Source organism: Ruditapes philippinarum, unplaced genomic scaffold, assembly GCF_026571515.1.
Source record: "Ruditapes philippinarum isolate M1 unplaced genomic scaffold, ASM2657151v2 ctg1211_1_1_1_1, whole genome shotgun sequence".
Classification (NCBI taxonomy): Eukaryota; Metazoa; Mollusca; class Bivalvia; order Venerida; family Veneridae; genus Ruditapes; species Ruditapes philippinarum.
In genome coordinates, this window is record NW_026866456.1 from 319659 (window position 1) to 343503 (window position 23845).

Genomic DNA, 23845 nt, shown 5'->3' on the forward strand with positions numbered 1-23845 from the left:
AAATGTCTCGAGATCGAAGGTGTCAAAATTACCGAGGAACTTCGACTTATTTGTGGTAAATTGTATTAGATTTATTCTATACGGACCACGAAAAAAACTTCGACACATCGAAAACTCGACACATAAAATCTCGACACATAAATAGGTTTTTATAAGGAATATATAAGGGAAAAAATCGGGACTTTCATTTTACTTCGACACATCGAGAAAATCGACTAATCGAAGTTCGACTCATAGAAGTTCTACTGTACACCAGTAAGGATGAAGACCTTTCAGTTTTTAATTAGTTGTAAACATTCGTCATGAAATCCGAGGATAATTAATGTAATTCATAACATTGGATTGTATAAGCTTGTAACATGTGGGAAAAATCACTGTCATACATATTTTCTGTCTTCGGCTGTTGCAAAAAGAGAAATTATAATATGATGTTCTTAAATAGATTGAAAAAGTTTCTCCAAATGTATTTTAAATGGACAGCATTAATTTGAGCAGCTCGTTTTCCCATAGATGTGTGTGATATAAATATATATATAACCGTTTTAAAATAGAATCCACTTGACAAAACCAGGTGCACTAGCCCTGTGATAGTGTAGCTTCTAAGTCTACCGAACACCTGTTTCCACTATAGAATAAATAATGATACAAATTTAAATTGAATGAAATTATAGCCCTGCCGTTTTGAAGCTTGGTATTCAGGGTTAATGGTTTGATATGTTTTTAATAGCTATAGTAAGCACTGGTTTAAAGCTAACTGCTGATCTGTGTTATGTAAATTTGAATTTATGGAAATCTTGTTCAAGTTCCATATGTGCATTTTCACCATTAACGGTGTCAGCCATATAATCATCATGGTCATTTACATCATCATTGTTTGCATCATCATCATCATCATTGTTTGCATCATCATCATCATCATCATCATCATCATCATCAGTAACATCATCATCATCATCATTATCATCAGTAACATCATCAGTAACATTTCCATCATCATCATCATCATCATCATCACATTCATCATTAGTAATATTAACTTCTTTGTCATCATAATCACTAACTTTTTCACTCTCATCATCATAATCATCATTTTTGTCAATATCAAAACTTTTATCATCATGAAAACTGATCCTCCATTACAGTACTCTCCAAAATTATTTTTTTTCACTAGGTGAACCAGACTGCCATACATTTATCAGTGATTTTTATGTTCTTATATGGTTGTAATAAAATGTATATTATAAATGCCCTACTTCCAACTGCCATTAATAAATGGAATTTTTAAGATGTTTATTGTTAAATAAACCCATTTAGAAATTTTTTATGGAAAGTTACAAGTAGCCTGCATAGGTATAAAACTATTTCTGGTTTATTTAAATGTAACACGGAAATTAAAACTGTCACAAATAAACTCATTTGTTATGAAGAATTTGTAATGAAGAATTTGTGGCCAATTGCTTTTTTTCTTGGCACTTCTTTTTTTTTTTTTTTAGGAGATATTTACTATTAAATGAATGTGATCTATTCAAATGATAGTGTTTGATCGATTGTTAATGATATATGCCCATTTTGACATTTAAAAGCTGTGATTAAAATTGATGAAGAACTTTGATTTATGCACTTTTTGCTTGGTATATTTATTACTGCAGATGAATGCACCTAATGAACCTATCTCTAATGTAGTTTGCTAAGTTGTAATTAATAGACGAGTTTTAGGTTAATAGCCCTGCCCATGAAAAGTTGAACATTTGTATAATCCTTTGAGGCTATATTTGATGATTGGTATTTTCTGAATATCGGAGTTTATTATAGACTGTCATCCCAACTAAGCTTGACCAAATTGCTTGTGTCTTACGTGAGTAGAACCACCAACGTTCTGTAAGCTGGCTGCATAGCATTCTGGCTGCTTGAACCTACAGTGGTGGGAGGCAAGTGGTTTGAAGTCAACAACCTTAAACACTTGGCCACGTACACCCCATGCTTGTGTTTCCTGGGGCAGAAAATAATGCATTTAAGTGCAACTGTGGCCTTGAAAAAAGTTGTTAGTTTAAAATATCAGTTTTGGTGCAATTGTGATTAATGCATAAATTCAGCTTTAATATTTGAACTGGTCTTTTGTCTGTTCTGTCTTAACCAGTACTGTTGATTGCCATGTGAGTAATTATAGTGATGACCCCTGACTATGGCTTGAACCCATGAGTCCTGGGTTCAAAGGCATATGCCTTTAAGGCTAGACTCCCCTGTTGTCTTTAACAATTGTCTGTGCAACTCGAGAGTTGAACAAGCAAAGGAGAATTTTGTTACTGTTAATTTTAATTAACATCTGCATTAAATTTTGTCCCTTCAGGGAATAACCTAGAAGATCTACCTTAACACCCGGCTGTACAATTTCCAAGGTTTCCTTGGACAATATCAGGGAATTTTTCATGGAAAAAACCTTGGAGTATTGGGTATACTTTTTCAATACAATAAGAGTAAATTAAGAACAAAAATGGCAGGGTCTTTCCTAGGACAAATGCTTGGACAAATGCTTGGAAACCTTGGAGCTTGTACAAGGTTTCCATGAACATATGCCATAAACCTTGGAAACCTTGGAGTATTGGGACCAAGGTTTTTTCATTGGACATCCTTGGAAAGCTTGGACATTTACATAGACATCCTCGGAAAGCTTGGACATTTCCATGGAAGTCCAATGTTATTTCCGTGGAATTGTCCAAGGTTCTTCAAGTGAAAAAAACCTTGGAAAACCTGGGAAAATACTAGGACATCTTCATGATCTTGCAAAGCCATAGACGCTGTATCTTTGATGCTTGTAATTTCTGTGCTTTCTTACAATAGCCCCTTTGAGATATGGAATTTTCATCATTCTTATAACTAGTTGCCTTTAAATCCCTGACATATTGATGAGCTCGCTCTCCATCATTTTTAAACACAATATGTTACACTGGTAGAATACAAAACATAAAATATTATAAATATTAAAACAATATTTATTCCGCTTGGTAACATCAATGTCAATGTCAATTTCTGGACAGCTTCAAAAGTCACATATGGCCATTTTCTCTTGATCAACTCTGAAATAAAAATATTAAAATGTCATTAAAAACTACATTCAAAACACTTAATTATACATGTAGTAACAAATGAGGAATGCAAGTCTTAAACAATATATTTTAAACGACAACATAATTTTATATTTCCCTTGCACTATTATCATTATCAAGGGAATAAGCACTCAGTAGATATATATAAGACTTCCTAATTAATACAGATTTTACTTACTTTGAATAACTATGTATAAGGACATTAGAGTTTAAGTACATTAGTTGCAACTTAATGCTGTGTAAAACTGTAAAATACTGCAAAAAAAGATTAATATGTTCAAATTTGATTACAATTCTAGGAAATAAAATTATACAAACCATGAAGGACTTTCAGTAATATTGTGTCCTCCAATGCTGGCCTTGATTTCGGTTTTAGTGTTGGTACTGTTGCCAGTAAAACACCTGCCCCTGTATTCTTCAACACTATATAGTTTTCTGAACAGGAGCTTGCTGGCTTTTGAGAGGTCATCACTGTACTTTACATATCCTTACAGCTGTTCCTGGAATAATATAATTTAAGTAAGCAAAGTTTCAGTATATCTAGTCTATTTTAACATTAAATACATTGAATTCTCCTTAATCTTCATTTTCCATTAAAACTTTTTATCTTCAAAATTTAAGTTGAGCATACTAACTTGGAATTTCAGTAAGTAAATTAAACAAATAACTGATTCAATATAGAAATAATTAATAAATCTAGATCTAATTATCAAATAATTATTCACAGCATAATTTTATCAACCTTATAGATTGTTGTATTATAGAAACATTTTTGCTTGCTGCCATAATATATTTTGATTGTTTAAAATAACCATTTTTCTGCATAAATGTATCTAAAAGTTATTTACCTGAAACTGTTTACTATGATTCTTGCATAACTTCCTGCCTCAGGTCATTCTTAGTTCAATTACAACAACCAAACAATTCCACAATCTTGTCACATTTAGATAAATGTTTTCTTTGAAAATTCCACAATAATGTACACAATATTCAAAAACAAGATGATATCTCCAAAATAATCTGGAATACCACTTAGATCCTTTATGGTTAGCACTGAATGTCTGAGATTTCAAATTTTGCAACGGTTTCAGTCTGGACAAGTCTATCATAATGTGAAACAGGGATTATCAAAAAAAAAAATCAAAACACCCATCATTGTATTTTTACATTTATTGAATGTATAAACATATCAAATGATAAATAAATGTAGAATTTGAAAATAATAATAAGTGTGTAAAAAATCAATGTTTCAATGTCCTTCTAAACTGATTTTTTAGAAATGTATCATGCTCAGATTCCCTTAATAATCACATGGAATAGTCTGGTCAGCATCCCAGAATGCCCCATGAGGTCAGATTAGTCATGCAAAGATAGAGGGAAGGGCAGATGGTAGTCATTAGTCTTATCTGACCTGTGTGTTATATTAGTATTTATTTATCCTGACTAGGCAAGCTGGTTATTATATTTAACAAATTTTGCAGATAAAGCCATATATATATAATGGGCAATAATTATTATATAATTTATGTGTTTATTGTGCACATAAACTAAGTGGCAGAGTAAAGTGTAACCTAAATGTATGTCTACAAATATTCAGAGAATGTACTATTTTATATGGCCTAAAAACATATACTCTTATATCAAAGTTTAATAGCATTCTAAAATTATTTAACTGTTGCTTACATGCTGTCAAGAAATAAAAAAAGTCTAAAGATACAAACTACAGGGAAGATACTCATGCATCTAGAAACTTAGAAACCAACAGAACATTTTCCATACTGTTTTGATAAAAAAAATTAAATGTACTATGTATTATACTCAACATCATTCATCTCTGTAATGCAATGAATTTAGTAGATTGTATGCATGTACATGTATATATTTGATGTTTTTAATAACTTTATATTTGATAATTAAATACAAAAATCAATAAATGATTATATTTCTTAAAAATGTCTATTTACATGTATATCTTCTGAAAAGGATTAAATATTCTTTTCCATCTAGCACATCATAATGACAATAAATGTAAATAATTCATTATTCATTATCATTAGGATGATTGAAAAAATGAAAGAAAAATTGCCTAAGTCCTTTGTCCAAGCTGAAAATTTTCTAAGTGTTTCTTTCCAAGTGAAAAAAAATCCAAGCTAAAAATTGTCTAAGTGTCTGAATGTGTTCATTTTCCCAGCTTGAAAAAAACTATGTTTTACTTTCCCAGGTATTGTCCAAGCGATTCCTAGGAATTTTTCAGACAACCATGGAATATGTCCAAGGAAAAGTTAGAAAAAAAACCTTTCACTTTGGACAATTGCAACATTGTCCAAGGTTTCCTAGTAAAACTACCATTAAAGCTTGGACTTCCATGGTTTTTTCCATGATTTTTCTTGAATACCTTGGAAAATACACAGCCGGGCAATTATCTTTGCACTAAGTTCATGCATTGAAGCTTTCCACATAATTAGTGAAGAATATTTGTATCAGATATAAGATGAAAGAAGGATTATATAACTTTTGTGACCTTTATTTTCAAAGCTAACATTAACACAAGTCCTATCTGTAAAAAAGAAAGTCTGTGGGTAAAAAACCCCAAGTGCTTTAAGTAATTGTTATTGACAGTATAACCAATAACAACTATAAACAAAAGGGATACAAAACAATATGATGTCATTCACTGTTTAAACTTCTTTGCCTTGATTAACAGTCAGATGGTATATATAATTAACATCAATGAACTCTACTAGCAAATATTATGGCTTGCCAATAGTCAACCAATAAAGGTATTAGGCTGTTTGTTTGAATCAGAATCCTGCTGACTCAATGTTAAAAGTATTAGAAGAAAAATGTCTTTAAAACTATCGAAGCAAACTTCAGACGACAGTTCACTTAAGTCATTCGGAGTTTTATACAAGTTAACTAGTTTATAATTGCACTAAGGTGACAAAATTTGGTTCGTTAATAGGTAAAGACTAACGTATGTTGATATTTTGTTATTACAGAATGGGTCAGTCATGTTCCAGTAGTGAGAGCTCGAGTAGTGGCTCGGAGAGCGACAGTGATAACAGCTCGGACAGTGAGTCGGATAAAGATGTCTCTGATGACGAGAATCATCATGCCACGCCACAGGGAACTCCCAATAATCCAGATAATATGGAAACCTCGCCTTCATCTGGGGTACGTTTTTATTTTTCTCCGAAAAAGTCAAAGTCCTTGTGAAAAGATGATATTTCAGTTTTTACAAAAGTAATGAATGTCTGTTGAAAAAGAAAGGTTTTATCTTTGTGTTAAATCTATATAAAGATTTGCAAGTGAAGTAAAAAGATTTGAAAGTGAATGGCTATTTAATTCAGACACTATATCACTCAACCTATTGGATGACTAAGATGAAAACTGCAAGTGGTGATTAGTGCATACTGTTGGTGCATTTTAAGAACAGAAAATCTGTTGATTCATCTATGGACATTTCAAAAATCAAAGCTAAAACGATTGATCATTATGTAAGGCTAGATGTCTAAGGCAGTTCAGGAATTGTGTTTCGATCATACATACAACATTTAAAACTTGACAGCTTGAGTACATTTTCTGATTGACTTACAATTCTAAATGCATGATTTATGTATATGCAGAAGATAATTTGTATGCTGCAGTACTCAATAACTGATTGTAGGTTTTGAAACTTAATGCTCTTGATGTCTCAAAAAAGAATTTAAAGAGCTCGGCATTCTCTTTTGAGAAAACACAGTGAAATGTTTTAGTTTCACAGAAAATGTTGTAAAATTGCACAGTTCCTTTACTGAAAATCTTTCAATCTTTGATGAGACAGTATGAAGATAATAACCTGTCTAGAGTTTATATCTCCATTCTTAGGTCTAGACTAGATCAAATGCCAACTAAATCGATTCTGTGTCAACTAAGTGCAACTGAAATTTTATATGTCTAGATCTAGAATATCTCATTTCTTTTACCTTAATTTGTGCTTTTGCTTAGTTGAATTTCTTTAGGGTAAAAAAGATATGAAGTTCAGAGCAGCAAATTCTGATTTCTTAGAAAATTGACATATATTGGCTGATTCTGATGCAGACAAAATTTTGTTTCTGTTATACATTGATATTTAGTAAGAATCAGAAAAAATAAAAATTTAAATATGTAAGCAATGAATTTTATTTATTACACTTGTTTGTAAGTTAGCTCCAAATGTAGATATCAAAGAAACCATAATTTATGTGTTAATGATAATTTGTTTTGTATACATAATGACATTTTTATGTGTCTATTTATAGTCCAAAAAATGGAACCTTGGGGCATTTCTGCAGCAACCCCAGTCTATTAATATGGGATCGAAGCCCCCATCCTGTGACGCACCAGCCTCGAATAAATCTGATCATTTTGAAGAGGACACAGAGATGAAAAGAGGGGCTGACCACGTATCGGACGAGAATCCGCCATCGGTCGATCAGGATCTGTTATCAAAGCCAATGTCAGCCGACGAGTTCTCGCCACCTGCTCCGATAGAATCTAAACACATCCTGTCTCCTATCAAATCTCCACTTGCCCCGCCCATAAAGTCTCCATTACCAGCGATTATATCGCCAATGCAGTATACCCCTAAAGCAGCTGAGAAAGGTTTTCCATCATCATTGAGTGCTAACGAGGTGCCCAGTCGCAGTAAAACTGCTGATCGGGGAAAACATAAAGACAATAGTTTGCCTTCTAAATCGGTCACCGATGGTCCTGAAACAAAAGGAAGACGGTCTCGGAAAAAGAAGCAAAATATAGTGTCGGTCCCTATTATAGACACTTCTGATTCCGATTCCGATATAGACGTTGAGAAAATGTCTTCTGATAGTGCTTTAAGTTCACCACAAAAACCTCTTCCACTGAACTCGCAATTAAGTCAAAAATATACGCCATTAGATAAGTGTTCAGCAAATCTTGGTACAGTTAAACGGAAAGAGACTAAAAGAGATAAATTACTCAAAGAAAAAGATTCAGTGAAGTTAAAAAGAGAAATTGCAATGGCAAATGTACCTAGTAAAGACTGTGATAATAAGAAAGCAGCTTCGCGGATGTATGCACGTAGTTTTACGGATTCCATAGACGATATGCTAGACACATTTTCTGGCGAGAAGCCATTGTCACCTATTCGGAGTGTTACTAATATAAATAAGATTAACCCTACGGAACAGGACTTAATACGGGCCGGTCTCAACGTGTCTACAAAAACCCCAAATTCCCTTACTGGAAATATATCCTGTGCAAGAGAAAAACCGCCAGTGTTAGTAAAAATAGATCTAAATTTGTTAGACAAAGTCCTATGTGTAGATAGGCATAGCCCATATTTCCTGAAGCCTAAGGAGCATTTAAGTGGTAAGCACCGTAAAAATCTGACAAGTGCCAAATACTCTTCAAGTGATATCAGATCCAAGAAAGTGCACAATGACACTGTTAAGGATAAACTATCTAAGTCGACTGCCTCAAAAATAAGTGCAAATAGTGTACCTGATATTGATTTAAGTGATAAAAAGTATGTGCCAGAAAAAGAAAGGATATCAAATGTGAATTTGACTAGTAAAAAGGATATACCTAAAAGCCATGTTCCGAGTTTTGAGTCTCTACCGGTCCGAGAACCGGTAAAAAGTGAATCTTTATCTGATGATTTAAGTGATTCGGATAGTGACGGAAGTGCTAGTGAGATAGAAGACTCTAAGCACGTGGAGTCCGTGCACGATTCATTATCTACATCAAATCATTCGTCTTTCAGTCAATCTCCGCACGAGAAAAAGAAACGCAAACTAAATACCACAAGAGATGATGACACGAAGAGACGGAAAACCTTGTCTAAGTCACCTGCAAATTTGCCAGCATCCGAGATAGTAAAAGAGTAAGTACTTAAGATGAAGTATTTTAATATTTATTTTTATTTATACTCTATGCAAGAGGTTCTTGAATATGTAATTAACTCAATGGCTCTGATTGAAGAAGAACCTACTAAATCTCATTGGTAAACAAAGACATCAAAGACATTGTTTGATTCATTACATTAGAACAATTTTTAATGAGTAAAGCACAAAAAAAACTAAATAGATTATTCAATAGCTTATAGCCAAAAGTTAAGTTCAAACAAAACTCCTTATACTTTCTGTAATAAACATGTATGGGTCTGGAGCTCTTCCTTTCCAAAAATTCATTAAAATTGTGCAGTTTTCTCCTTAATGTTTTTTTCTTTCCCTTTTTGCAAAATAATACTACTTTATGGTTATCCCCAAGTATAAATCTCTCAATAAAGTCAAAAATATATGCCACTCTATAAGTGTAAATCTTTCCCTATCTGTGAAAAAAGTCGGAAAAATGCACTGTAAAACGAGATAAAATCCTGACAAACTATTTAAATGATACATTGTTCATTAACCACAAGTATGCAATGTTTTAGCCTTTATAATCAAAATAAAGTTGAATAATTTTGCACAAAGGTTTCTTGAACAGGCTTTAAACATTTATGTGTAACTGGCTATAATGGGAGGCCAATCAGCTTAAAGTCTATTCCTTCTAACCTAGAATCCCTGTCTGACAGGGTGTTCACTAGCAATGAAATCCTGGGGGTCATTTTGACTCAAGTTTTACCAACTATAAGGCCAAATCCCCATGATTTTAACAAAATTTGACCCTCCAGTTAAAATCCTGAGGGTCAAATCAGGCCTTTTGGAAATTTGAAGGGTCAGAGAGTCATTTCAAGGGTCAAACGTACACCCTATATTATTTTCTGCTAAATTTTACCATATTTGTAACCTGCTTCTAAATCTACCGTGTTACTAGTCTACACATAAGCACTCGTCACATCTGTGCTGTCTGATCTTTACTAAATATATTAAAATTTTCCCCAAAAAGGAAAGGCATAGACTTAAACATGAAACAGGAATATTTTTATATTACTTTAACAGGTGCTTGTACCTGATAACCATTTCTTTACATTATTTGGATAACATTAAGTGACATTTGACTGATATTGGGAGAATTTATCATTGTAAATTATTTTAATTTAGAAATGTCAAAATTATTGATAAACTTTGTTTAGCAATTGGCATGAAATCAAAATTTCTGAATATGTTTATATAAAGATGAATAATTCTGGTATTTTTGGTAGGCCATGAAGTCTAAGGAAAGTAGAAATTCTGTTTTAGGCCATGGAATCTGTCTTTGGCCAGGACATGATATTTTTTGACTGGCTCCATAAAATTGTTTGCCTTTAACCCTGTTAAATATCTCAAAGAGACTTGTCCATCTTTCAAACTGGACAAAACTGTTCTTAATCTTAGGGATTTTTTTTTTTTGAAATATGATGTATTGGCTGAATAGTAAACAGCACTGATCCTGATCAGACAGCATGGATGTGTGACCTGATCTGGGCCTGCACTGGTTGCATGGGTCAGAAGCAGTGGCCGCTTGCAGGCTAGAGTGTGGATGAAAGAAAAGTGGCAATGTTGTTTCTTTTTATGCCAACATCTAAGTGACATGAAGATAAATGATGTCTTTTGTTAATCTATTTTAAGTTTTAAGAGATGTTTCAGATTCCAGGCAAACAAATTTAAAAAAACTGAGAAATTTTTTATATATATATATAATAATATCTACTTTCAAAGTTACTTATTTAAAGGTGAATTCATGCAAAATAGGAGAGAGTTGACTTTTTTTTATCACCATATTATTTTCTTCCCTGTTATCAACAGTGTAACAGAGCTACCTCTGCATGCTTGCAAAAAGTATGTGCTTAAGGCTAGGTTTTTATCAGTTTGATTATACACCTGACAATATGTTTACAAATTAAGATGGCTTATTAAATTTTCATTTAAAAGAAGCAGAAATCTAAACGGTTGCTGCTTTGACTATGGAACATCATTCACATGTTGTCACCTTAGTGCAGTAATGGAATAACTCGTTTAAAATTACATAAGGAGTTAAGCTGTTACTGCACAAAGGCAAAGGTGTATAGTATTTTATTCTAGTATGACTATAACTTTAATTATTACACAGAATGAAATGGAATTATTTTTAAGGGCAAAAAAAATACACCGAAAAACAAACAAAACAACTGGGAGATAAAAATGATAAAGAGATATAACAATGTATTTTTCACGACTTGCGTTCACCTTAATTGTCCACCAGTGGAGTGATCTTACATGAACTTTTAACATTGTTATTAGATAGAGTAATTCTCGAATTGCATTATTTTCTGAGATTGTATTGATTCCGATGGAGAATACAAATGGACGCGTCAAGCCGCTGGCTATACCAATCCCATTTCGTAAAACAAATAAATCGCTTCAGTCTCGTTTAATTTGTTACGGCATGGAACATGGAAAATATGATTTACCATAATTTGATTTTTTTAGGCGATATTAATACAAAAACTTATTAATACAGAGGATTGATTAAATATTCTATGTTTAGTCATGATTTGAAAGTTTTCTCGTATTAAAGAAATGTTGAATGTATTTTGGGCAGTCCTCAGATGTTTCCCAAACCCCCACCCCCCAGTGCCCCACCAACCCTACCCTGTCTTTTCATAACAAACCTATACCCTCATAATTGAGAATTTTAGCAATGTTTTTCACTTAGAATTGGTAATTACATGAAGGGCGGTCACCTTAAAGAAAGTCTCGAACATCTTTCGTTAACAACCGACTTTTGGAAAAACCTTTTTCAAGTCCATTTGCCCTTTAAAATCGGGGCAAAGAACTTTTTTTAACTGGGAATGTGATACAATATTGACTAAAAAATCTCAATTAAAAATTACCCCAAAAAAAACTAAAAAAAACACCCAACTACTTAAGAAACTGTTATTAATTTAAGATTTTTTATTTGGAAGAGGAAGTATCGTTAAGTTTACTTCTTTCCGTCCTATCGGAAGATAAGATTTTTAACAGTTTTCAGTATCAGTAAATGAGCATATAAAATTATTACAAGAAGGGGGAAGATAAAAAAAAATATTTTGGAGGCGTTTTCCTTTTCAGGATGGGAAATTGTTATGAAATTAATGGGTTGTAAGCATTTTTGGGAAAACCTCTTAAGTGTCATTTATAATTTATTATAAAAGAGGTGGGGGGGGGGCATGGTGGTTAACAAAAAAAGGGAAATATATGGAATGTTCAATTTCTAACAAAATTTATGAAAATCCCCATGCATGTATATTTCAGTTTGCAGTATCAGAAGGTGACTAACTTTGACATTACTTGTTTCTGAAAATAAAATAAAAAAAAAAAAAATGAAAATGAAGTTAAATCTATTTTTCAATTTCCTATAGTATAGTTTGTATCACTTTAAAATAGTTTTGTTAAATGATTTGACAATCTAACGAGTGGAAACTATTCCGGTAGAGATATAAGGAAATCTTGAAATAACTTGGTTACTAAGACGTAAGTTAATAAAGCAGTGAAACATGCATAATTTATTTCATGCTCTAAAGAGACAAGAGACGGCATATTTTAACGCTGAGGAAATGCAGTATTATAAGATATGTTTCAAGTTATTCGGTGCATATTTAATTTAAATGCATTTAACCGACATGATAAACACTTTATCATTGATATATATGTTCTATTTAATGCCTGTGTTGGTATTTGAAAATTAAGGAGAAATTTTATAAATTAATTTTTTCGTGGACAGTTTAGTCACCTTATAGTGCTATAACTGGCTAACTCCTATAAAATTTAAAAGGACTTAACCTGTTACTGCACTAAGGTTACGGTTTGTTTAAAGGTTTAAACCTGACTACACTAATATCTTAAATGGACTTATCCATCTAAATGATCTAACAATCTGGACATAAGTGTTTATTATTTTGAGAGGAAATTTACAAAATAAGTAGCAAACAGGGCAGACCCTGATTAGATGGCACTCAGGTGTCGTATTTGGAACCAGTAGGCCACCATGCCCCTTGATAGTAATGACCACCTGTACACCTATATGACTCCCTTCTTAAATGTCCATTCCATGGCCAGTCCTTGAAAAAATTTTCAAATGACAATTTATGGATCTGGAATTTATGAATAACTAATATTTCAGATAATATTTCAGATAATTGAAAAACTTTAATTAAAATCTTTTCATCAATAGTAAATTAGAAAATTAGTTTAGAATTAAAAAAAAAAACAATAAAAAACAATACCACAATAGCGTCAGAACACAACAAAAAAAAATGGGTGAAAAATTGAACAACAAAGACATTAACATTTATTTGACATTTAACTTGATGTTAGACGTCGCCTACACATAATTAAAATATGTTTATATTTGGCTACCAGTAAATGCAATCCCACTGTAATCTTATGGTGAAACATTGTCTGCAAATTTATATATTTAATCATTTTTAGGGCCGTAAAATTTAATTATAAGGAGATTTTATTGTGAGTTAAATATCATGATAAATGTATATAGGTAATTATTATTATGGTTCCAATGATTAAGTGGTTATAAAATTTATGCATATCTTGTGCAGGCTTTAAAGTTTAAACCAGACTTAATATTTTTCGCTGCACAGTTTTTGTATATTTTTGATATTGAAACCTTCAAATTTTAGGATGGTCAGATCTAAATAATATTTGAAATATCAAAACAGGGTATAATAGACTTAGGGATAAGGTCCCCTTTAAAAATAATGTCTCATTGTTTGAGAGTTTGAGTCCTATTTTAGGAAGATATCCAGATCACTAGAAATTGTCTTTGTATGGGTTCCTCACAAAGGTAAACTAAAGTCTGAAAATGAAGATTGACTCTGCTGTTTGTCTTTGACAATAATAATTATGATCTTGAACAGTTTATAATATACATGTATACTGAATTTGTTAACCCTCAACTGTTTTACAACCATCACTCTGCGGAAACAGAAAGTGTCAAGCATAATGCCACCGTTATAGTCTATAGAGTACAGTCATATACTATTAGCTGACTAACTTTATATATTTAGAAAAGTTGCAAAAAAATATCAGCCAAGGCACAGTCTGGACTCGAACTACGTGTGTCTGATTTACAGGTCCAGTCCCTCCACACCACTGTGGCTTTGATGCCTTAATATATATCAAGGAGCATCTATTTAACACTGTCATGATAATGATAACTTCTTTGGAATCTCTTCATGAACAAAACCCACACACAAAGAAAACATCTTGTGTACATATTTTGTATATATGATAGGTAAATTGTAGGCCCATTGCCAAGCGCAATTTTCACCTGGTCTTGCAATAATGCCGAGCAGTTGATGTAATACTGTATTCTAAGATCAGCTGATTTCATTTCGCTGAAACAATCATAAAAAGATTTGTTACATTAAATAATTACATTATATACCCAAATGAAGCCAGTTTGCATAAGGTTTATTTAAGTTTAGAGTGGCTTTGAATTATTGCTTTTTTGATGTCCCCCACTTAATGGTGGGTGGTTATAGATGTGTCCTTGTCTGCCCACCACTCTGTTCTGCTGCCACATTACACTGAATATTAAGCAGTGGAATGTGGTGGCAACTGTGTCCTTTGGACACATTTTCATAGATTTTGTAAACTGTGTGATGATAAACTATTTTATAATTACAAAATAAGAATATTTTTAGCTTTAAAAGAAATAAAAACAAAACTTTTTTCTTGCCAAAAAAAAAGAGAACAAGCCTAGTAATAAACCAATACAGAATACCACTTTGGTCCTGGGGAGTTTTTAAATATTTTTAGATTTTGAATGTTGTTAAAAGTTGTCATATGTAGTAGCATTATAAATGAAAGTATAGATCTATGTTTTTATATGGCAAATTAATGTCCACCCTGATGATGATGACATTAGCAGAAACTGTATCATAAGAGTCAAGTTGAATTGTGTTAAAATAGTATATATAAATGTTTTGCATCATCAAATGTATGACGAGATAGACAATTTTGAAAATTAAGTAAACTTAGGCTAACATATCCTAAATAGACTTAAGTCCATCTTTCAGTCTAGACAAAACCTTTCATCATTTTTTATTAAGGAAAATTTCAGAGTAAAAAGTGACTTAATTAAACTGAACAGGGCATACCATGATCAGACATTTAAACCAGAACAAAAATTTGATGATTTATTGATCAATACCATATTTTAAGTTAAAACAATTAGTTAATTGCAAAAAATCATGATTATTTATACATTTAAAATCTGATGTACAAAATGAATTTGGTATTTATAAAATAGTAACCAGCCAAACAATATGTTGAAAAGTTTATTGATGAAGGTGGATTATTCCCATACAGACAGTATTACAAGTTAGACTGCACTTTTCTGCAGGACTTAATCAAGAATCCGGAGCTGATTAAAGTTTTAGTGATTTTAAAGGCTTTGGTTCCCACAAAAGATTGCTGGAAGTTTTTTTTCTTCTGATTTTAAAATGGTTATTTTCCAACCAGATAAGGGACTTTGGGACGTGCAAGTATAATTGGTTCGGAAAAAAATGTTGAGTGTAATTCAAATTTAGTGTTGCATTTATTGATCATTTAGACTGTCGTAAAATCTTTGTATTAAATCTCCAGTGCTGGAAATTGTTCTGCTGGAGTAAATTTAACTTAATTTGATTTCAGTTTCAAAGTAATTTGTAAAATTTGATTCATTACATGATTGATTACTGTCAAAACAAAAATGGTCAAAAACGTGATATCATTGTGTTTCAGCCATATATTTAAGTCCTGCAAATGTGTTAATTTACAAACAGTTTAATATTTTTTGTTTGATATAGATGTAAGGCTGTTATGGACATTTACCTTTCATGCCTTAGTTTTATATTGTTTTTCATAACAATAATGTGAAACATATTGCAATAAATAATTGCTATCCTGGTTGAATGTATTATAGGATAATACTATCTTAATGTGGGTTTGATCAATTGTATCCAGTTCAGAATGGTCTCTAAAAAAAAAAACTGAACATAAAAGCAGTAATCTGCAATAACTCGAGCTTATTAATGGCATAGAGTCAGGCCAGTCAATATGATTTGACCAAGTTGTAGATGGGGCACTACTTGTTTACAGGCCAGCCTGAAGTTTGTCAGTATGATTTGACAAAGTTGTAAATGGGGGCAATTGCTAGCCAGTATGATTTGACCATGCAAGTCCTAAACAAGACAATTCGTGATTACATTAATCAGGCTGTAGTTTACCCTAAAATAATAAGAAAATAGGAAAACATGATGGATTGATAATTTTTCCCAAAAAAAAATAAAAACATTTATGATGGATTAATAATTTACTGTAAAGAAAGAAAAAAAATTGATCATGTATATAATAAAAAAATAAATTAATTGACCGCAAATTAAACAAATGGAAAATCAATAAGATTTACTTTGCCTACAGCATAATATTAAACACAATTTTCGATACAAGGTTTTAATTAAGAAAAAAACTCGGTGAACTATCTGATATTTATAATGAATGAATATAATTTCACTTGAAGAAGATTCACTGTTTATGATAAATTATAACATAATATTTTATGGAGATCTTGTTAAAGTTTTTATGAAGATGTACTCAATGATAATTGTTAATATGGCAGAAAGATAATAAAAAAATGGCGAGCGGTGTGTGTGGTAGGTCTGGTATATATACGTGTCTGTTAAATTTTTTTTTCGAAGGAGTAGAATGATAGAAATGACCGTGTAATGTAAAAAAAAGCTTTGACATTAATTAAAAGCATCATTTTATTCTCAACACAGCTCTCCACCCATACACTTAGTGTTTATATTTATGGGAATTTAATCCTTAAATTTTTATGGGAATTTAATCCTTAACATGTTAAATTTCCTATTTGACTCTTCCAGCTATCATTTTTAGAACCATTAATTATCAATTTAGGGGATATGAAGATAAAAAATTAATGTAAGTCGGCCAACAGTATAGAGCCTGGTCAGACTTCATGGCTGCCCTTGCTCTATACTTGCAGACTGGTAAAGGCTAGAATGATATCAAAATGTGTTGATTATTTGGTTTAAACATATTTATTTAAGCACGATTGCTAAACAAGTTCTTGCAACTTATATAATCAAATAGTACTGGTGTCATAAGAAGAAACATGGTTGTGACCCGATTTAGGCTCGAACCCTTGATCCCTGATCATGTGTTGATTATTTAGCACTTACTCTGTTTCTGTGACAGGGTAGAAAGATGGTAATATAAAAAAAAGAGTAAATTCGGTCTTATTTGCATAAAACATGCAAATTTTCAAAATTGATTGTAATTTGTATATTTTGTCATAAATTTTCATAAACTATAGAATGTGATTGGCCTTTGTGAGGGGATGGTCTCTGTTCTAAACTTGTATTTTAGTAATAATTTTCTATAAGAGTTTGTAAACAAATTGAAGGCAAAATGTCAGGCTATTATTTACACATGCACCCACATAATTATATCTGCATAAGGTTGAAATTTCTGGCCTGAGCTATTGTATGCTTATCAGTATTATTTCATTTATTTGATGTTTATAATTCATCATACATTAAAATGGTTATTGTCCCATGTGAAATGTATTTGCGGATTTATTTTCAAACATATCAAAAGTGACAAGAAGCTTGAAAAAAAATATGGTAATTGAAATTTGATTAATAAATGTGATATCTGTTTAAAATATCTAATATAAGTATACATATTATGAAAATATTTCCATGAATGATTTCAGGACTTCTAAGGTAGCAAGCCATGCGTAATGAAAAAAAAAAAATAAAAAATAAAAAAAAGGAAAAAAGATATAGAGGATATTTGTTTAGTTCAGTGTAAGATCGGAATATATTTCACCGAGTGAGCACCAAAAGGTATATTTCACGAGTGGCGCAGCCACGAGTGAAATATGAACTTTTGGAGTTCACAAGGTGAAATATATTTCAATCTTACTCTAAACTAAACAAATTTTCTTTTTATTACATGCAAAGAAACGTTTTAAAAAGACATTAAACCTAATACTGAATGAAAAGCGCGCCAAATAATAATACAACGTGACGTCATTTACGACGTCACGTCATTAAGTTGGTACCCAGTACTGTGCACGCTGGTATTTCACTGAAACAACGTAAGGGGCTTAAATTCAAAACAGTGAAATTATCAAAGTGGTAATTTCACTGTTTCAAACAGTGAAATTACCAGTTTTATATCACTGATATTTTTCTATAAACCACCGAAAAGCATGTAATAAATTCCTCCCCCATATTGCTTTCACAAGTCAGAACTTTTCTTAAATATAATTATAGTAATTATGAATTAACTTCGCTTTTTTGAGGGAAAATGCCTGTCAAAAAGTAAAAAAACCATGATCTTTATGTCATATTTTAGCAATAAATTTCTTCTCTGGGTTTCATTTCAATTATTTCCCACTCGTTTTATAGCTAATGGCCCACTCAAATTTTGTTAAATGATAATTAAATCATAAAATGTGGTTAAATCTAAGTTTTTCTTTTAATGCTTTAAATGCTGGTAATATTAAAGATTTACCCTTGTCGCAAGAGATGGGGGCTGCCAAGTCTTTACGTATGTGTGGTTTGACCAGTCTCTCGATGGCTCGAAACTCTCGCCCTCTCATAAGACCTTCTTAGCCTGCGGGCGGGAACCGTTTAAAACCATGCAACAAGTGCAGACCAAGATCAGCTGGTTTTCCACCTCAGATCAGGGTCTCCATTGTTCGCTATTCAGTCAGTACTTATTTTGAAATTTTCTCCAGAAATGATGAATATCGAAAGACAGACGATTTCGTTTAAGATATTTAGTGCCGTAAGGGTTAATGAAGAATAAGGGAAGATTCAGCATGGAAGCTACAATTTTCTATGCCAGAAAAGCTTAAAATTTTAATTGTTGTTGTTCTAACCTAAATCACAGGCAAAAGTATCGGACCTGGGAAGAAAAAATATGACCAGATTGATAAAAAAAAACCTGTGTTCATCTTAAAAGTGTCAAAAAAAAACAACAAAAAAAATGTAAATAATGACCCCCTTTAAAAATATACTATAAGTTAAGAGAAGGCCGGAAACTCCAGATTCGAGCCTACGAGCAATATATAAACGTGAAATAGTGATAAAAGTTTTTTTTAATTGTCTGGCCAATTGTTTTCACAACGGCCCGGGAAATGAATCCCTTGCTCGTAGGCTCGAATCTGGAGTTTCCGGCCTTCTCTTAACTTATAGTATATTTTTAAAGGGGGTCATTATATACATTTTTTTGTTTTTTTTTTGACACTTTTAAGATGAACACAGGTTTTTTTTTATCAATCTGGTCATATTTTTTCTTTCCAGGTCCGATACTTTTGCCTGTGACCTAAATCATAAATCATGGCATTTTATTGTTTTTTGTGCAAATAAAGATTGTTAGTTTTTTTTTGTTTTTTGTTTTTTTTTATTTATAAATGTTGATCAATATCTAGTAGTGGAAAAGGTTGAAGTTAATATTTGTATAATTTTACATGTTATTCTCTTACACTTCTGAATTTATAACTTTTAATCATAAATTATATTTCATGAAATATTCTATGATGTAAGATATCATTTTGAAAACAGGTTTCAAGTGTTATGTTAATGTTTAACCAGTGTTTATTTTACTACTTATGTAGTCAGCTCCTTGAATCTTGTCCACTTAATGATTTCTTAGAAAGATATAGAAAAGGAAATTTAATGTAAAATGTAAAAGTTTGATAACACATGCGATTATTGATAAACATGTAACCCCTTAGAGTGTTAAAGTGTTAAAAATGTGTTTAAAATTTAAATATTTAAAATTTAAACATTGTGAAATGAACAATGAAAATAATTTGCACATTGCAAACAACACATGCAATACATGTAAATTAACAAAAAGAGGTTAAAATAAGCAAAAATTGCCCTTACTGTGTCAGTAACTTAGTAGAAATAATTATGGTAATAAATACAGCAACATCAGTCCTTAAGCCCATTAAGGGTTAAAAGATGATCTTACATTGGATTGAATAATAAATGCATGTTTAATGAATTTTTAGACAGGCCCATCCATACTTTGACTCATCGGTTACTCATTTTAGAAAGGTGTTATAATTGTATATAATACATCAGGTATGTTTTGATGTGGCCAGACTTGATGAATATGATTTAAATCACACCCTCAACAATGCCATGATGAGCAGCTTTTCTTGTGAGCACAATGCTAAATACCTGACTTCTATATTTATGTGTTTTGTTATTCAGATCGCAACCAGTAGAAATCAGCGTGCCGATAAAACGTGAGCGACTCGGCAGTGCATCTAGTCAGCACAGTACACACAGCAATGTTAGTCAACGTAGTTCTCATAGCCAGAAGGGTTCACAAGGTCATCGCAGTCAGAAACGGGCTCGGACTCACGACGATATTGGTCCGGGTCACGGTGGTCTGCGGCCATCATCGGGTGCTATAAACAGGCCTCATGACAGGTCCAAATCAACAGCTGTCGTGACCCCAGTATGTACACAATAGCATTTTTGCTTTTGATGTCTAAACGTTTTAATTCACGATCCATATATATCTTCTTATTCTTAAAATAACAAATCATTAATTCTTTAATTATACAAGTGCATGAACATCTGTATCGCGGAAAGATAATTGTTCTGTTTCTCCACTTACGACTGTTAATTCACTTGCGAGATAGGTGTGAAGACAGGAAGGTTCATTTTCTGATCACGTTCAGATTTGTAACTATATATAGTGGACCAATGTGTCTTTGAGTGCTTCTTCTGGTCTTCTTTTATCCATACTTGTAAAAATCTAAATTTTATAGTTTAAATCTCATGACTTTTCATGAATCAAATAAAGATTGAAAAATACTCCTAGAATTAGATATTGATACCAGATGTTTCTCAAATGATTTTTGAAATAATTTTTTTCTGTGTCTTTTTTCAGGTTGTTAAGTATGAAACATTAGATACGCCCTCTCACTCTCAGAATGGTTTTGTTGTACATAATCCACCATTTTACAGAAGTATGTTGTCTGATAAAGAAGAAGAAGAAAGGTATATAACCAGAACACAAGAAATTTACACCTTATACCACCCCAAAAAACTGAAAATGGTCATGTCTGTCTTTCAGTCTTGACAAAATCATTTATCATTTTAAGGGAAAATTTCAAAAATGTATGCTGACTGTATAGCAACCAGTGCAGATCATGAGCAGATGGGTGATTTTGTTTGGTACTGGTTGAAAGGGATAGAATCTGTTTCCACTAGGAGGCTAAAGGCTAAACAACTTGCCAATGCCAGTTAATCAGGTCAGGCCAGTCTGACCGTTTGTTCAGTCAGCTCTTTACTGTGTCTTGCTGAATTTTAATATTTTTGTCAGTGAAAATCCCCTTATATTGACAAAGAATGTGCTCATGTTTAAAGCATTTCAAATATATTTTACAATTTAAGCATTGCAAACATTTAGCTCTTGTTTTAACCCTTAGTCTACTGGCGGCTACAGAATCTATCAATGCAACCAGTGCAGACCAAGATCAGTTGGCATTGATTTAGTCTGCATTTTCCACTATTTAGTCAGTACATATTTTTGAAATTTTCCTGACATATGGTTTTGTCTATATTGAAACATGGACAAGTCCATTTAAGACTTTTAGCCTGAGTTATGGTTTTAAGTCGGAGATTTAGCACTTTTTCTTAAAAAGGTTGGTATCCCTGGACATTCCAGGTGAGGGTCTCTCAGTGTAAACGACTCTTTTATAGAAATTACTCTTATTAAAATAACATAGCTATGACGTTTTCCGTTTATAATTATACAATACAAAACATAATAGTTCTTTGTGCTAAGCAGATAATATTCTTAATTAAATTTTTAACTAAGGAATTCCAAAGTTGTCAGTAAAGCAAGGAATGTTCTTGATTAAATCTTCATTATGGATTCCATACCTGACAGTTGCTGGAAAAAGAAAGAAACTGTTTCAGGAAACAAGCATTTCTTATAGTGGAATGGTAAAAAACGACCACTACTAACCGCATTTCTTCCATGATCTATTGTTTATCTAAGGGCTCATATTACATCTTGACGAGATATTGCATTGTATGAGGCATAAATGGATCGTAATTAGGGCTCTGCTAAAGTCGTTAGAATGATTATTGCCTGGGATTGAAAGGTTAATTGGGCTAAAGGAAATTTGATGGCATATTCTGTGAAATTTCTGTAATTTGCAAATAACAGTGAAACCTGTCCAGAAATGCTGATCATGGTAAATTTGAAAATAAGGTTGTAGGTGGTCTCTAAGTAAAGGTTCTGCTGTATTGAAATTGATGGTCTAATATTAAAGGTTTTAACATTTTTCTAAAACAAGGGTACTAAAACTAGGATATTGTTTGTCAAGGTTTTTCAATATAAGGTCTATATTGACTATATTTCTGTCATAGGTGGCCTGTTAATACAGGTTCAAACCATTCTCCCCAAAAACCCATCTAAGTTGCAACAAATACTACTTTTAGACACATATTTTAAGCAAGAAAAGGTGGTAAAAATTGATTTCTGACAACAACATGAAGAATTTGTTAAATGATTTTTTAACAGTCCATTTGAATCTTATCTGACTGCATGGATGTGCAACGCCAAGCCAGCTAGAAGCTCAGTTGCAAAGGCTTAATTTTAATTACTTTTGGTTCCTGCATGTTTAAAGATATTCTATGCTCATATTTGGCTAAAATACTTTCATTGCAGAAATTTATTGAAATCTAGTAAATTCTTATGGAATATGTCTAATTTGAATAAGTGAATTTGGGAAGTTGCTTTCCCTATTACTTATCAAATACATTTGGTCTAATCTTATAGAAACTGCCAGGTTTTTTTTAAGACGCTTTGTAATCATCATACTGTGATTACCTGAGGTGCTGTAGTTCAAAACATAACTTTTTTCTCTGTATGTATTCACAAACTATGAATATAAATTGTTTATTTTACTTTTCAAAAGAGACTGTGTAGTAATTATCAGTTTTTTCAAGTAATCAAATTTAAGCATAATATGTTCTTTAAGGATTATAAGTCGTAATTATATGAATTAAAGTTGTAATTATATGAATAACATTGTCAAAAGTTATTTATTTTTTAAATGCATATTGATTCAATGAAGCTATACATGTATGGCTAAAGTGCATGTTATGGAAATATTTGAACTGTTTTCATTTAGTTTAGTTGATAGTAAATTATTTAGTTTGATTATGTTGGAAGCTATAAGCTTATTGAAACACGCTCCAATCTGTTCCTGGAACCAACCAATAAAATGCAATGGATATAAAGTTTCTTGATCACGGAAACAATGGCTTGCCCCTGACAGGGTTTGAACCCACATGATCAGCAATCCTTAGATTATTTATCCAATGTGGTAACCATGCGGCTATTCCGCCACTTATTTTGAAATGCTTAATACTTTTATGTGTAAAAGAGTTATTTTGATTAGCTAGTCATCATAAAAGTAGGAAGAACCTTGCCAGAAATTATTTATGTAATGCAGTATAAGTGACGTTTATATAATTATACTGTGAATTTGTTTTTGTTTGTGCTGTAAATTTAAAAAAATGAAGAAAACATAACTTTTAATTTATGCCAGATGCAATAAAATGTTGTACGGTATTTTGACTATAACATGTTTTATGATTAACTCAAGATTGCATTGAAGTAAGTTGTTTGGTTTTGGAGAGAAAATTTTTTTTTTTTTAAACGCGAAACATGTCTGCAGTTCTTTAGTTATAGACAAAGAGATAGAGAAATAATCACCGATTTACATCT

General features: G+C 31.9%; 1 protein-coding gene and 1 long non-coding RNA gene across 2 annotated transcripts in view; one reads left to right on the plus strand and one right to left on the minus strand.

Moving 5' to 3' along the window:
• Positions 1-23845, plus strand: part of LOC132732547 (AF4/FMR2 family member 4-like) — a 105946-nt gene that overhangs the window by 59093 nt on the left and 23008 nt on the right. Inside the window, exons 10-13 of the mRNA XM_060719027.1 lie at positions 6104-6278; positions 7385-8985; positions 20302-20551; positions 20990-21099. Of these exons, the coding sequence (XP_060575010.1) occupies positions 6104-6278; positions 7385-8985; positions 20302-20551; positions 20990-21099 (2136 nt within the window). The remainder of the gene's footprint in view (positions 1-6103; positions 6279-7384; positions 8986-20301; positions 20552-20989; positions 21100-23845) is intronic.
• Positions 2686-5194, minus strand: LOC132732556 (uncharacterized). Its single transcript, XR_009626064.1, has 3 exons — positions 3953-5194; positions 3423-3604; positions 2686-3074 (listed from the first exon to the last, which is right to left on the minus strand). It is a non-coding gene; the product is annotated as an uncharacterized LOC132732556 (long non-coding RNA).